Source organism: Pollachius pollachius (assembly GCF_949987615.1).
Source record: "Pollachius pollachius genome assembly, chromosome: 15".
Classification (NCBI taxonomy): domain Eukaryota; kingdom Metazoa; phylum Chordata; class Actinopteri; order Gadiformes; family Gadidae; genus Pollachius; species Pollachius pollachius.
Genome location: NC_136948.1, coordinates 7,289,306 through 7,305,384, shown reverse-complemented (window position 1 = coordinate 7,305,384; position 16,079 = coordinate 7,289,306). Strand labels below are relative to the sequence as shown.

Here is a 16,079-nt window from a genome sequence, read left to right as displayed (position 1 = left end):
AACACAAAAAATAACACATCCTAGTGCTATTAATATGCATCAAAACAAGTTTGATTACAGCAGATCAAAAGGGTTTATAGTCATATGTGGCTTGTTAAAGATATTCACTCAAAAAGTGACACGCAACATTTCAGCAACTCACAGATATGTACTTCCTGGTTGGACTGAGGTGAATCAGTGATGGACTGTTCTGTTCAAGTCTAAAATAAACACTTGAAAGCCTACATTGGAAATCACACCTTACCTGAGTTCCTTCACGGGCAACAAAAGTTTTTTTCAATCCCGTATTCAGGTAACTGTATAAGTAAACAAAACAATTATATTATTCATTATTTTAGGAGCAACAACAAGTATGCTTGTTGTTATGCAGTGAAAACCCAACAAAGATTCCATCCGTGTTAAAATCGTTAACAGACAGCACACAAAACAATAGACTCTGTTAGGAATCTGAGATCAATACACTTGTTTAAAACCCCCAGCTTTATTGAGCAATAATTGAGATAATATATATAATAAATGAGAGTAGGACAGCATATGTGGGACGAAAAGCCAATCATATACAATTCTTACATAAAAATTGTATGCAACAAGAAACCATAAAATAGTTTCCAACATATATACAACATTTTCTCCTGCTACTCACTCTAATTTCTTGAAGCGCTCAAAGCCAGCAGCGACATAGTGCCCTCCTGTGTTGAGGTCCTGGAAGTGGCCCACCCTGTGACCCTGCCTGGGGGTGTACAGGTTCCGGATGGCCAGAGGAGCCCCTATGTTCTGGGTCACCTCGTTTAAGAAGGCTTCCATGGTGGCCACCTGTCGCTGGTTGACCACAAACCTTCGCCCGCAGTAGAAGGGGTCTCCGTTCCTGTAGACCACCACGCTCTTCACTGGGGGGAGAAGGGATGTCCCTCCGCTGGTAGCTTCTGCCATCTTGGGGGACAGGGGGGAAAGACACTTCTGTTAACATGGGCAGCCACAGTTTGGAAAGGCACTTGTATAGTTCCCTGGTCGTCTCCAACAAGTCTCCACAGACACACACAGACACACATGCACACACTGTAGACACTCACAGGATACACATTTATCCACCATTACACACACACACACACATTCTACAGCATGCTACCACTATATCCTACACACAATAACTGTAAAGGCACACCAGCTTCAAGCCGCCACATTCTTTGACACCACACAACCTGGCAAAAGATCAACCATAAAATCCAAATCTACACCTATAAAGGTCAAATTGGTTCCTTGTTTTCTTTACCTATTGCAGTCTGTCTGGACACGCCAGGCTCCTATCTCTCGGTGTCTCTCTTTCTTCCACGAATACACACACATATACATAGACACGGACACACACCACTCCACTGACGACTGTTGAGTATTTCCTGGTTGTCATGGCAGCAGGGCCAGCGAAGACTGGCTTTGTGGGCCAAACCATCAGCGGCCGCAACCACAACAAAAGCCAGAGGGAGAGAGAGAACAAGAGAATGAGATTGAGAGTGTGTATATGGGAGGGAGAAAAAAAGATAACAAACCTATCACACATCCTTGGGCTTTTTTTCTTAAGTTAAAAAACTAAGTCTGGATAACTGTGGTGTTCTATATGTGCATGTATAAAACTCAACTTAGAAATATGGGTTTAATTCATAAATAAACTAAACTATATGGGGTTACAATGCAAATGCAAGACTTTGAATTATTAGTATTACTAACTCAATGTGTTATATGCTACACTGATAATATGATTTTGTTGCATAGCAACATGAGATACCGAGGTTATGTTCAATTCATTATAAAAAAACACGTATTTGTGCAAAAAATATTTCAGATACAGCATTTATAAAACAGCGTCTTTATTGTTCAATCAACACACACACACACAAACACACACACACACACACACACACATAATTCGGAAAGGATGATGTGTAGTTCCGGTGACTTGGTTCCATCTTGTGTCAGGTAGCAGACAGCCACTGTTTCAGTGACAAGTACTGCAGAGAGGAACAAGAGGTGGTAGGTGAGTGGTGGGGAGAGAGGGAGAGCAAATCATTAAAACAAACCCAAGTGCTTCACTGCCACTTCATATCCTACGTATTCAAAAGGATAGTTAGAGTACAGCCAGTGAGTTGATACGCTGACACGTCAACAACTGTTATCAGCGAGAACATGTTATTAACATGGGTGTCAGTGTTGTGAGAAGACGTCTGGACGCTTGATAAGCTGCTTTCAGTTGACGTGTAAGTCCTGATATTCTCCTGATGGGCCGTATGTCTGAATAGCATATCCTGACATTTGGACCCTGAAATTCTCCTGAAGAAATACTACCCCATAGAGAATAGGAACCATGATGGAATGCTTGATAGAGGGGGACCATGACGGTACGCTTGTTTGCACATGTCGGACAGGGTTTTACTTTACAGGCTACCTCAGTCCATGCCATGCTTTGATATACGGCTTGGAACTGGTTTAGGGAGAGTGACAGTACAATACAATGTCACAACAATGATAGGAATAAATTGCTGTTGTGTATGACTCAATACAATTTGTGATTACAGGCCTCTTGATAACATCAAAACGTCATGGATTTTTAGAAAAAAATATCGCCTTGTCAGATACATTGAATATAAAGATGTCAATTTGCAAATATAACAAATGTATAAATGTATTAATTACATCAATCTACAGTGTATTTTCCCCGAGCTGCCACTGCTCACACACTACATGAATCATTATTATCGGTTATTTGACCTTTTTCCTGCTGGTGATGGCCTGTTGGAGCCACAGCAACTCCATAGACAAGGTGTTTCTATGGAGACGCAGGGCTTCTTGTGTTGGCGGAACATCTTGGGCCGGGTGGGTCTCCAGGGGACCTGGAAGAACCGTGACACAGACATCAGTAAGCATTGTGTCGCTTATACTGTCAAGACAAGTGGTCAGAGACAGAGTGGGTCCATTAACCTCCTACACCAACACCAGCCTACGGGATGTCTTCATCTTTACGTGTAATGTTTGTAGCATTTTCAGCAACCAGCCTTACAATACTTAGTTATACTATGTAATTTAGTCATCTACACCTAAATCTAATTAGTACCACTATGCCTCAATCTACTACTTACATTAGTAAGTACACGACCTATTAGTCATTTAGGAGATGGTGATCTACAGGTAGGTAGAGAGGCCATTGGTGTTCAAACCCAAGTTGATTTCTGCTGGAAGGGTAATAAGACCATAGCAACTACTAAACTATTCACTATACATGTATGTATTTTTTGTTATCTGATCGTTTTATATGGTGCATGTGTATTTGTATTACCGTGTCTACAACAAGCTGCTCAAACAAATTGCCCCTAGTGGGATTAATAAAGCTGTTTGTACTGTATTGTATATTTCTCCCCTACACCATTGAACATCGATCGACAGTTCAGGGTACCATTCACAGCCAAGGATAGACCCTCCAATGGTCGTTAGCATCTCACCTCTTTGAGTTGGAGCGAAGCCTGTGTCCAGCTCTTCACTTCTCCACATTGAGGTGGTGGAGTCTCCTATGCTTCCCCGACCGTCGCGGTGTGAGTGACCAACGTCAGCAGGGAGAGCTGGAGAACACTCCCTGGGCGAAGCGGGCTGTTTCTGGAAGTGCAAACCATCTCTCTCTGCCTCGATTTTCTCTGTAAATAGTTGTTGATGTGGTTCTCCCTCCGTTTTGTCCAATAGTCGTTCAGGGGGATGCGTCTCCCCCTGACAGTGTAGTTTAGGTGTAGGCGCTGACTTGCTAGACGTTTTTCTTGGCAAGGGACCATCCTGTGGAGTCAAAACGGGAACGTTTGAAATATTCAGCAGGTTGAAATGTGTCGAAGTAATGCAGGGATCTAATCTAAAACATACAGTGTCTGTGAAGCGGGGGCTTGAAAGGATTGCATCTCTCCACTGTAAATGGTTTAGCCTCCCGTCGATTTCTGTCACAATGTCTTCAAAATCTTCGCGTGCATTCCTGACCTCTCTCCTCAACAGGTAGCCGCGGGCGCGCGCCTGTGGAAGACAGTGGGAGGGCAAAGTAATAAAGTCGTTTCGAGGTCGCTGTTTAAGCTCACAAATGACCAAACAGTTAAACATCGGTTATTTAATGAGCAAACTAATGCTTTTTATGCTGGACTTTGCGTCATATTGCTAAATTGACATAGTTGTGTAGTTAACTGTTCATGTATGAACCCCATACGAAGCGAGAGCACAAAAAAGAAATATCATGCAGTACCAATGTCATATGGACAACCTGGTAATAGTTAACTGTTACTACAATTCATTTTTTAAAAGGAATTACCTGAAAAAGGGTAAATATCTTCTCTGCTTCTTTCCTCTCCATTACCATGGTAACACGTTAGCGTTACGGGAGTAAAATGTATCTCTTCCGGTGTTAAGATGGACAGCAAATAAACAGTAGGCTGTCTAGAATACATACACTAAACTTGTGTTAAATAAAAAGTCAATTTACTATATTAACCCTAACAATTATAATAAAGAGTCTTGATTATCCATGTCAGCCGACATAAAGTGTTTCCGGAAGAACGGCTGCAGTGACGTAGACGGAAGTACATCCTCAGCTATGTTTCGTAATTTGCCGCGGTCTCCTCACCCATGACATCTCATGAAGTTTTATTCTCTAGTATCAAGCTAAAATGAGTGGTGGGAGCAATCAAAAAACTTTGTTCCAGGCTTGGGGTGGATCTGTTCCTCAGAACAAGCCTATTCCAACCAAACAAAATGCCAGAAAAACTGTTAAACGGCCTCTTCAAAGGAACACAACAGACACACACACTGTGGAGACCGCAAAGACACAACAGCAACAACGGGTGAATGGACAAGCATTACCTTCTCGCCGTTCGCCTTGGGGTGAGATCGGTCAGGTTTCGGGGCCAGTACACACAGCAGCAAGGATGGAGGACGTTCAAGAACTTGATGACGATGACGACGATGACCTATTGTTAGTTGCTGTGTACGAAGCTGAGAAGAATTTGCAAACGGATGCCGCTGCTGCCCAAGATGACAAAGAGCATGCAACTGAAGAGATTGCCCCCTCTCCACTTTGTTTAAGTGGACGTTACAATCCAGACTTTCCTGGTTTTGATAGCTCATCGGCTACAGTTTGGATCTATCCTACTAACCTCCCCATTAGAGAATACCAGCTGAAGATATCGGAGGCTGCCTTGTTCCAAAACACCCTTGTATGTCTTCCCACCGGTTTGGGAAAGACGTTTATAGCCGCTGTTGTCATGTACAATTTCTATCGCTGGTACCCGTCAGGGAAGATTGTGTTCATGGCCCCAACCAAGCCCCTTGTAGCTCAACAAATTGAGGCCTGTTATAAAGTGATGGGAATCCCACAGACACACATGGCTGAGCTGACAGGTATGACGATTGTTGCCACACACACACACACCATGGTCTTCTGATTCCGGTGTCCCTATTGTCGTGCAATCTCTGTTACTTTCGAGAATTATGTATGTTGAAACTCCATTTCCCAGGGAGCACTAAGGCGGGCCAAAGGCAGGCGCTGTGGAAGTCTCGGCGGGTGTTCTTTCTCACGCCCCAGGTGATGGTCAATGACCTGTCGAGAGAAACCTGTCCCGCACTGCAGGTCAAGTGTGTGGTCATCGATGAGGCGCACAAGGCACTGGGCAACCAAGCTTACTGTCAGGTATGTGTCATTGCTGCAAGACCACTGGGAGAATAATGTCTATTGGGTTAGCTGAGAATGGATTTCACGTGGCCCTCATTTTGGTTCCCCATACATTCTCAGGTTGTCCGGCAGCTGTGCTCCCAGACGCAGCAGTTTCGGATCCTTGCTCTGAGTGCCACACCTGGGGGAGACACTAAGGTATGTAGACCCCCAGATGTCTGTCTGTGTGTGTCTGTCTGTTTGACCATTAGTGTCACTCCAAGTCTGCCTGATCTTCGGTCCTCTACCTCCTCCTCCTAATAATGTAAATCTATTCTACACTCCTCCTCAATAATGTACATCTATTCTACACGTTCGTCCTCCTAATAATGTGTATCTATTTTACAATCCATAATAATGTACATCTATTCGACACTATTTCCCCCCCTCTTAAAATTGTACATCTATTCTAGACTCTTTAATAATGTACGTCTATTCTACACGTTTCTCCTATTAATAATGTACATCTATTCTACACATGTACCTCCACTCCTCCCCCCTCCAGGCTGTGCAGCAGGTGATCTCCAACCTGCTGATCTCCCACATCGAGCTGCGCTCGGAGGCCAGTCTCGACATCCAGGCTCACACCCACCAGCGCACCCTGGAGAAGGTGGTGGTCCCCCTGGGGGAGACCCTCACAGCTCAGCAGGCACGCTACCTGCAGGTAGGGGCTTCTTCTTCATTCGTAGTGTAAAACATACCTTTCTGTTGGTGCTTTGAATCTCCCTTGTGGCCAATGAACGTAACTGCGGATGTAATAATCTGTAATAATGCTGGAAAATGATCATGTCCCGAAGTGCTCCCCGAATGCTGGGTGCCATTTGGTTGTCAGTTCCCACGGTCTTCAACTGGACTCGATTGATCCGAGTGATCATTTGAGAAACCAACTCTGTGGTGTGAATTGGTACATTAAGGGAATCTGTGTCCTGTATTTGAAGTGTGAGTATCTGAAGTAGCAGTTATCCGTTTTATCTGGGTGGTAGGATTGTAATGAAGTTGTGGGACTAATTGTTACCTATCCGAAACACAAGTTCATAGTTTGTTCTAGTAGTACTAGTAATACACATATTCTGTGTTGGTTCATTTCTCTGTTTGTCTGTTAGTCTTCTGTTTATTACTATGTCATATAAAACATTGCAGTTATTTTTTCAACAACAGAAAGGAAAGTAAACGTTGCACATTGGGGGATACTAGTATGTTGTCAGAAGATTATGTTAATTGTAATGGATAGATTACTTGTTATCCTAGTTTGATGGCATCACAGCAGAATAGGTTATGGGTGGTCCTAGAGAGACGCCCAGGGTTTAGGGTGTGCATACAAAAAACAACTCTGACACCTGACATTCAGTCTAAGTGCCAAGTTGCAGGATCATGTATTGTTTATATATTTAATGATATACTGTACTGTTGATGATATTCCATACAAACAACAATTAGTTACGTCTTAGATATTTTTTATTTCATGGGCATATTTTAATTTATACACATTCGTTTTTTAAACATTTGGTCATACTTTAAACCATTTATTCCGTTCAGATAGAGTTTGGAAAGGTGGTATTATCGTATTGTGTAATGTTCCTCTGGGCCGGGTCCAAAAATAACACCTGCCAGCAGCTAAAGGTGGGTACAATTGACAGGTGAAAAAATGGTTTCATTTTAAAACACTCGCTTGACTAGTACATTTCTTAACTCCAGTGGGTGAATCGACACAATTCTGAAAGAACATTTAGGACCCCGTCTCTGGTACAGTCACCATATTTTACAGTGACGAGGATAGACAGTGTACATTGTGTCCTTCAACCCTGTTACGGTCACCATAGTAACCCGAGTCCTACTCATGTCACTTCGGGAAGAGACAATGGTATATCATGTGTCCAAAGAATAGAGTAGTGGATTTGGTGGTTTTTAGTTGTTGATCCTAATCCTAGTCAAGGTCCAACCCTACTTCCCAGATTGCCTCCCCCAGGGTGCTGCGTAATGGGCACTCTGAAATCAGAGTGTGCATGGGTCATTTCCCAAATTGTTGCTAGATTATTCAGATTTAGCCGGGTATATATCCTCTGAACAATTGTCTTGAGTGGAACCTTTAGATGAGCATGAAGGGTATGCTGCAGTAAACCTGGAAAAGCATGCACTATCTAGTGGTGCTATTTTGTTTTATTTAACTTTTTTAAATAGTGGTGATGCACCAAGAATTCATAACACAATGACGAGGCAAATACAATACAATATCAATATATTTGCCAAAAGAAAACAAGCATTTTCTTTCATTTGAACACAACAAAGAAAGCCACATTGTTTTCTTGCCGCTGAATATACTGTATAGCCCACTATTGCCAATCACATACAAATAAGCTTATAGAAACTAAAAGCAAAAAACAAACCATCCACTCATTCACATGTCTACAGAACATAGGTAGAATATGCCAATTAAAAAGAGTGGTCTTAGGATTCGAACAGCGTACATTTAAAATGCACTAGTACTACCAGTAGAGGAAAATCTGATTATATCTTTTGCATCCAACCTGCACTGGCGAAATATACATCATACACGTTCCTGTCTCTTCTAACTTGCATTAAGACCAGCTCCCGATCAACATTTCATTCACAGGATAGGCATGGAAATGGGAAAGGGTGGTTTGATGAGCTGATAGACACATTTTCTTTTCAACAATATTGTGTGCATATCTACAGAATAAATGGATATATGGCTTGGAATTGCTGGTTGTTGTTACATTTTATGTTACATTATTTTAACAAACAAGTCTTCACACAGTGGAGATTTGAGTTCATCCGATGGTTGCATTGATTTTAGTGACATTCTTGTATGGCTTTGTTAACCATGACCGCAAATTCAAACAGTAGTCAGTCTGTAATATCCTCCATATCGTCTTTGTAAAATATAGTTTGATTTTTATCGTTTACATTGGTTTGTTAGATTATACAATCTGTAGATAAAAATAATACATATCTTCATAACTGCCACTCTTTGAGTTATGCCTTTGTTATGACTGAAAAATATCTTGGCAGCAATTGTTTTTGCTTAATTATTCTTTTTTTAAGTCGTTTCTACTCTAGTGGCAGTTCTATTTCAGTAGGTACACAGTAGTGCATACATAATGACAAACATTGACACAAGTTGTGAATAGAAAGAGGTAAAGGATATGTGCAAATAAAGGAATGCATTGACTTTTGAAAATAAAACAAACCCATTAAATACAGCATGTTTTGATTGTCGTACTGGTAAAAAGGACTGAATTTAACTGCTTTTGGTTTGTAGTAATGTTTGAGTTGTGTTTATATTCACCAACTCTGTTCATAAATTCATACTGAAGACTTTCTTTTCGGTAGATTTTATACGATGTTAAAATTGTTCAACCTGTTTTTCTTTATCAATTATGCTACAGATCCATGTTCGCCAGGGAAAGACGGGATTTCCTTATCCACGTGCAACAGATATAACCCCACTATTGTAGATGATAGAATACCACAATTAAGCATTTTCTGTGCGTTTCGGAGTGTAAACCGTGTGTGATTGAAAATGTAGTACATCAGGAGAATAACAGTACAGGTAAAACCACCTCTTCCAATAGGAGGCTAAAACAAAGTTGTTAATTTCTTGTTTGTGTGCTTACTCCTCATATACAAGGAAACATTGTACCTCATGATGTAGAGAGAAACGTAAGGGAATAAGGCCAAGAGAGGGCCAAGAGATAGTAACATGCAGGGCTGGAAACTGCATCTACAGGTGTAAATTGGCCCAGTTATTGTCGGAGTCAGGAGTCGTGATGTGGATATACTCGGGTCAGGAGTCGTGATGTGGATATACTCGGGTCAGGAGTCGTGATGTGGTTTTTCAAGTAAGGATTACACAGAGAAGAAGTATGGGAACACGGTACCGGGTAAGGGCAGACTCTAATCACAGATGTAAATCCCCAACTGCATTGGAGAGCGTTGACAAAGTGAATCTATAGCAAAGTGTGTCTGTCCTTCCTAGCCACACAGCCGCATGGAGCTTGGTCAGGGCAGGGCTCGGTTAAGTGCGGTCGACTGGTTTGTGACGGACGATGTCTGGGGGGGGGGGGGAGGAGGTGGATCTCCTCTCTGGTTACTCCTCTTCTTGGCCTCAGCGCCGCTCAATGAACCAGATCTCGTTCTGGCGGTTGACGTGAGCGGGGTTGGTGTAGCCCGCCACGATGAAGGAATCGTTGACGCACTCACCTGGGGAGTCCAGCACCTCGGCCATAGCGTGGATCTGATTGATGATGGTCACTTCGTTGGTGGGTCCGGTGAAACGCCTAAAAGATAACGGTGGGACCAAAAGGTGAAATTCAAATTCGGCCCTATTCAAATGTCTGTCTTCCACTTAAATGACTTTTAATTAGTCTCTGTTTAGGGTGTAGGGTTCTAGGTTTAGAATCCAACTGGCAACAGGTTTTAATATGGCATGAAATCTCATGTGGTCCACACACCTTGTGTACACCACAGCGGCAGGCCAGATCTCTATTAATATGTCGTTGTCTGTGGGCTGCGGAGGCTGGGACTGGTGGTCGGCAGGCAGGTAGTAGGCAACGGTGACATCGCGGGAAATCAAAGACTGGTTCTCGTCAGTGTGGATGATTGTCACGATGGGCAGGCTCATTCCCAGGTAATCACCTGAGAGTTTGATAGAAAAAGAAAATGGGCTAATCATGTATTGGTGTTTTTTTTAGCAGAATTCTATAAAAAAATGTAACAATACATTCATGAAACAGTTAAAGAAAAATGATCTTTCAGATTCCTTGAGCTACTATAGCTTTTGTTTGTTTTGAGTAACTTCAAATCTTTTTTCGTTATCATTGATGTTTTAATTGTGGTCACTTGCTTTGGTTGATGCTTTGGAAACATGAGTGATAAATGTCCAAACGCATATGTTTCCACCCAACTCCCTCTGAGACCAGTAATTCATCAGGCTGCAATGATTTGGGCTAGTCTGCGGTGGACTCACCGGTGGAGTTCTGCTTGCAGATGTACCTCATCAGCCTCATGAAGCCGTAGCAGATGCTCTGTTCGTAGGTTTCCTCGCGCACAGTGATGCATGCCCAATGTGCCTTCTCATAGCTGCGCTTCTCGTAAAGCAACTCGTTGCACTATGGATTAATTAATCGGAGAACAAAGAGGTTCAAAGAGCTGATGTGCCCACTTTATCCGATTTATGGTCCACATTTAAAAAAGGATGCAAACAAAGTTCAACTTTGTTTGCAACAAGCATAAGCAACTTTAAAAAGAACGTATAACTGAAAGGCGTTTTTTTTTTTGTAAAAGCTGAAATGGTCCGTTATTAATAACGGACAACAAACCATGTTACTCATGGGCTAAACCAATTAAGCCTTTATATTTAAATGATCCCTAAGGAGAAACTGGGTCTCTATACGTGGAACACAACCTCACTGGGGGAGAGAGGAACCAGAACTAGTGCAAAGGTGAGAGATGCCAAAAAGACATAACTCTGATCACCTAACTGAATTACAAGTCAGACATATGCACCTAGCAGTTTGTGTTCAGCCTTCTTGGAGAAGGTGGCTGGCTAGCCATTGTAAGAGGCCATTGTTCTCTGTGTGAAAAGAATGGCTTGCTTATTTTAAGATGAGGGATTATCCCAGATGGAGGGGGTGTTAATCCAAATAAGGAGTCAGGGCTTTCAAGGGGAGCCATTGGGCAGTCGCCATCATTTGGTCATTATTCTGGTTCCAATAAATAGAAAATTCTGTATAGATTACTTTTTTGGGAATAATATTGCTCTGTTGTACTGGGGTCTGTAAACTTGATGTACCTTCTCCTTGTGTGTGAGAAGCTTGAATGGGACGCACTCTCGGTTACTGCGTCCCTCGTTGTTACTCGTCAGCTGTTGGATTGGTTCTGCCATGTCTGTGAACAAATATGTCATTCATTTACACAGTATTGGTCCAATAAGTAAGAGATAATAGTTTTTGTTTCTGGACATGGTCAAAGGCATCTTTCACACGCGGCGACAAATTAGCAGTTTGTTGTTTTTCCACCCTCTGGGCTGGTCTGGTATCAAACTGTCAACAGTCAAATATATGCAGATGTCAAATTCTGGCCTCTGGAAATTTTGCGATGCATTACTCTTGCTTAACGCACATGTTTCCCCTGCTATAACTAGATGTTTGCATTCCCAAACCATAAACGTAATAATGACTGAACACTACTAATTAGTAAAAGGCTGTTTAATTGCAGGCAGTTCGTGAGAAGGACTGGTTATCAGCTGGCCTGGCAGACAGGCAGGGCGCTGTGCCAGGAGTGTGAGAGTTTTATAGAGACGGAAAGAAAAACAAGAGGCAAGTTGTTTAGACTGTAGACTAGTATTAACATGGATTAGAACTCAAGACATGTCTTTTTATACTTACAGAATATTTTAAATAAGGCACATAGAAGCCTTCTAATAACTGAGTGGTTAAGTGCGGTAAATTACTTAGAAATGGTGGGAGATTAACAGAGGAACAGAAAATGAATCCTCTCATTTTACTTCAGCTAACTTCATTCGGAAACTGATCCTTTGATCTGTTATGATCAACATCACCTTCAGCAAGCTACAACATTTTTCTCAAGTAGTCTAGCCCATAATTGGATAAGGTCTCATTATTACGGATGAAAATCTGTCATTTTAGAGGTGATAGGATATCTATGGCGATGATATAAATATTGCAATGATGTATGTGTGTTGTGATACGCTATTACGATTTTTTTCATTCATTTCTATTTGGAGGTTTATTCTAATCTATAACGTTCGGTGTCCGTGTCCCCCATTGTTTCCAAAAAAAAAAGTAGGGCATTTTGCAGACGCTTTGGTCCAAAGCGACTTGGAACCGTTCATACACACACTGACGACAGAGTGAACCATGCAAGGCGACAGCCAGCTTGCCAGGAGCAGTTACTGTTAGGTGTCTAGGTCAGGGACACATTGATAAGTGACATTTATATGAATGTGGCTGAACTGAACTGAACTTCTGTTGGACGGTACCATTAAAATGATACACTAAGATAACATTGACGTTTATGGCTTCAAACCTTCAAAAGTATTGCAGAAACGAGGAATCCAGCCCTTGTCAATATGTCAGGGCAATTTACATTTGTGGTGTTTGGGTGAGGAAACTGCATGTGTTCCATTGGGTTGCTGTACGTTGCATCAAAACTGACTAGAGAACAGCATCACTAACTACTCCTGAGATTTTAAGGAAGACGGTAATACAATTTGGTAATAGGAGTCTTGTTTACAGCAACTAATCCCTCAGTATAATTAACAACATTAGTGTGGTCAAAACCGTGTCAAAGGGGAAAGTGCAAGACGAATGGATCAAGGTAATGCTTTAGTGCTTGTTCTTTGTTTAGCTTATTAGAATTTCAATATTGGGGGGGGGGGGGGGGGGGGAGACAGACAGCAGCTGTACAGCATGGCCTCTCTCTCACTACCCACTAGTCGCCTGAGCCTATCAGGCATTTTGTATTGATTGACTAACCCTAGTACACATCCATATCAGCTGACTGTTCTCTCGCTCACCCCTCTATGTACTTAAAGCCACTAAATACATCTAAGAGAGAAGAACAATATCTTTGTTATGAGCTATCAATGAATTTGAATGAGGCGCTATGAAATGTAATGTTTGTTGACAAGGTAGTATTTTACTTCCAAACATCAATATTTTCAACTAACTTCTGGGTGGCTTTTATTCCACTCCAATTACAATATACCAGTTAACTTGAGCTGCAGCGCTTACGACAGGAATTGGGGTCAGAACCCGGATACAGTAAACATGCTAGCTAATCCTGTTCAGACAGGAAGCCTTTTGTGATTCCACACTGTTACAGTACTATTGAGTATCATGGGATATAAACCTGTTAACTGAATATCGAAAATAAATAATTCGTAATGCACAGATGATGTGACCCTGCGGCCAAAAAACGAGTCTGTCCTTGCCTGTGAACCCATGAGTCATTAACCTACTGTTGTATTGTAGCCTACAGTATCCAGAGTCCATTCTGGCTTCCTGCAAGGCTCAGACCCAGATTTACATGTCATTAAATATAAATCTGCACCATCGTCTCTAAAATAGTTATTTATACTGCATCAGATGTACTGTACATTTTATGAAATGATATTCGCATGTATAGACATTTATATCAGTATCGCGTCTCGATACTGATGGTTAAATGTGTCGTTTGTTTCATTTGATTGCTGAAACGCACTACTTTCGACTGCTAATAATGCAGTCGAAAGTAGTTTCCATACGGTATTTTTAACTGGGGTTGATCATAACCCCAAGTTTTGTTTGGAACATTGCTCTGGATATGTGGGCTAGTTTAAACCTCAAAAGTAGGTCAGCGTGCACACTACAGCAATAGGAAATAAATAGGCAAAGAGATGCCATGCGTCATGTTTTTTTTTTTACCGTGCGTACAGTTCAGACCACGGCGAAGCGTCAAATACAGCGTGGTTGCATACAGTGCATGCAACACAGTGTGTTGTGCAGACAACTATTCGGCTTAACCACAATGTTGTCAGGTCTATGTTTTACTCAGTGGCTATACCTTGAGGGACCTCCACTTGGTGACCCCTTGCGACGTCCTGCCAATAGTGCAGCAGTCGGTCTTCTCCCTCCTCCATGGTCTCCGTTTCTTCATCCAGACTGCCCGTACCTGACAGCGGGTCTTCCGAAAACGACTCGAGGTCTTCCAACGTGATCATCCCATTCCCAGATTCGGACTCGGGCCCACCGCCACCGCCATTTAACTGGCAGCCGCCTCGGTCCATTATTGTTTCCAGACGAGTCCTCGACTAGGAAAAAAAAAATGCTGCAAGATAAACGTCTTATTTCCAACGAAATTGTAATCGTCTCTGCACTGTTACAATTTTGTAATTAATAAAACGTCTATTTGTAAACCTTTCAGCGTCGGAATAGGTCAACGACATGACTGAGAAAACAAGGCAGTACGTGGATTATCCTCGCGCATTTAGCCATCATTATTTTGAATAGAAATAGCTCTATCCTCCTCTATATTCTTGCGAGAATCAAAGCAGAGAATAATAAACTAATCTCTTTACGAGCAGTCTGTGACACTTTACGTCTCCAGGAAGGGTCGGATGTTTATAGGAGACGAAGGCGAACCACGTGACTCCTGTCTGCAGCTGACCCCGCCCTCTTTGTCAGTTTAATAAGTAACAGTTCAGTCGCCGAACCTCATAATTTGAACCGTGATTTCGACGAATGTGATGACCGCAAAGTCGTTAATTTCCATGTAATTTATTTTTTTCTAACACGATTTTTGCACATGAACATGGGAGTTTGCGCGTTCCTTAATTAACACTCAGTTCCTGTCCTATTCAAATTGAATGAAATGAATAAAATGTGTCAAATCTACTCTATCGTGTGTGTGTTACTACTACGGTATGTTTCGGTTTATGATCGATCAATGTATCTAATCTATTTCGTTATTATAATTGTGTTCATAATGTGTCCTCAAACAATTACTGCATTCAGGGCTGGGCACCATGTTGCTTTCTTCATTCAGCACAGAACAATTATATTATAATTGCTACTATATGAATACTTTATACAGTCTGTGTTAAAGCTTTCTTGCAAAAATAAATAGCCCTATTAAGCACACACACACACACACACACACAACTTCTCATATTAAAGCCCCCTGTCACTGTAGATAAACATCTTAACCAACTAGGTGTCTGATTCTTCTGAGCATCTTCAGTTAAACCCTAATCAATTGTTGCCATGGGACACCCATAAGAGTAAGTGAACCCCTGTTTCTCCGCAAATTTGAACACTATTCATTTGTAAAAGGAATTGGGTTATCCCATGATTACGACCCACGCCAACTTTGTTATACTTCTTTATTACTGTTATTGTGTACAAGCGTTATAATGAGTGATGTAGATATGAAATGTGTCTCACATTGTGGCTTCATACTGTGAGCATCAGAGAAGCTAAACCCAATGGGACGTGGACATCAAACTCAACCGCTGCCCATATGGAGCTCCATACAACCACACCACGGCCCCAGTGTGATTTTGTCATTTCGCTGAAGAGTATACTGAAAGGCACTTTGATGTCATGAAAAAAGATAGCCATCTGCATTCGTAGCAGGGTAGAATGTTCACAAACTGGCTGACAGAGACTGGCAAAAAAATAGGATTTTCCTCCTATTTTTTTTTATTCTTATATCATTTTGCTATCTTAACAATTTATTGTTAAGAGATTAACATCCTAAGAGGATGTTAATCTCTTTTCACATCCCATTTGTCTCACTAATGTGTCCCATGGTAATCCCAGTTATCACATGATTG

The 16,079-nt window shown here is 41.7% G+C and overlaps 3 protein-coding genes across 7 annotated transcripts in view; 1 reads left to right on the top strand and 2 right to left on the bottom strand.

Annotated features, from left to right (window-relative positions):
* The window catches only part of LOC307087185 (doublecortin domain-containing protein 2B-like), a 9,007-nt gene extending 4,461 nt beyond the window's left edge, over window positions 1–4,546 (bottom strand). For 2 of the 4 annotated variants that reach the window (XM_079752660.1, XM_079752663.1), the window contains exons 1-7: window positions 4,328–4,546; window positions 3,895–4,038; window positions 3,489–3,810; window positions 2,761–2,882; window positions 1,271–2,003; window positions 644–930; window positions 245–296 (exon numbers count right to left, since the gene is read on the bottom strand). In XM_079752660.1, the coding sequence (XP_079608786.1) occupies window positions 245–296; window positions 644–930 (339 nt within the window). In that variant the 5' untranslated portion in view covers window positions 1,271–2,003; window positions 2,761–2,882; window positions 3,489–3,810; window positions 3,895–4,038; window positions 4,328–4,546. The other 2 variants (XM_079752661.1, XM_079752662.1) reach the window with 2 other exon arrangements.
* Window positions 4,547–4,645: 99 nt separating this feature from the next.
* fancm (FA complementation group M) overlaps window positions 4,646–16,079 on the top strand; it is a 29,624-nt gene continuing 18,190 nt past the window's right edge. Inside the window, 4 exon segments of the mRNA XM_079751922.1 lie at window positions 4,646–5,412; window positions 5,529–5,701; window positions 5,804–5,881; window positions 6,228–6,386. Coding sequence (XP_079608048.1) covers window positions 4,683–5,412; window positions 5,529–5,701; window positions 5,804–5,881; window positions 6,228–6,386 — 1,140 coding nt within the window. The 5' untranslated portion in view covers window positions 4,646–4,682.
* Window positions 7,942–14,845, bottom strand: soul3 (heme-binding protein soul3). 2 transcript variants are annotated; one of them, XM_079751921.1, is made up of 6 exons: window positions 14,662–14,845; window positions 14,309–14,555; window positions 11,535–11,629; window positions 10,710–10,851; window positions 10,195–10,378; window positions 7,942–10,020 (listed from the first exon to the last, which is right to left on the bottom strand). In XM_079751921.1, the coding sequence occupies exons 2-6, from the start codon at window positions 14,529–14,531 to the stop codon at window positions 9,849–9,851; spliced, it is 816 nt and encodes a 271-aa protein (XP_079608047.1). In that variant the 5' UTR covers window positions 14,532–14,555; window positions 14,662–14,845; the 3' UTR covers window positions 7,942–9,848. The 2 variants fall into 2 exon arrangements, with proteins under 2 accessions (XP_079608047.1, XP_079608046.1); XM_079751920.1 differs by having other exon boundaries at window positions 14,309–14,845.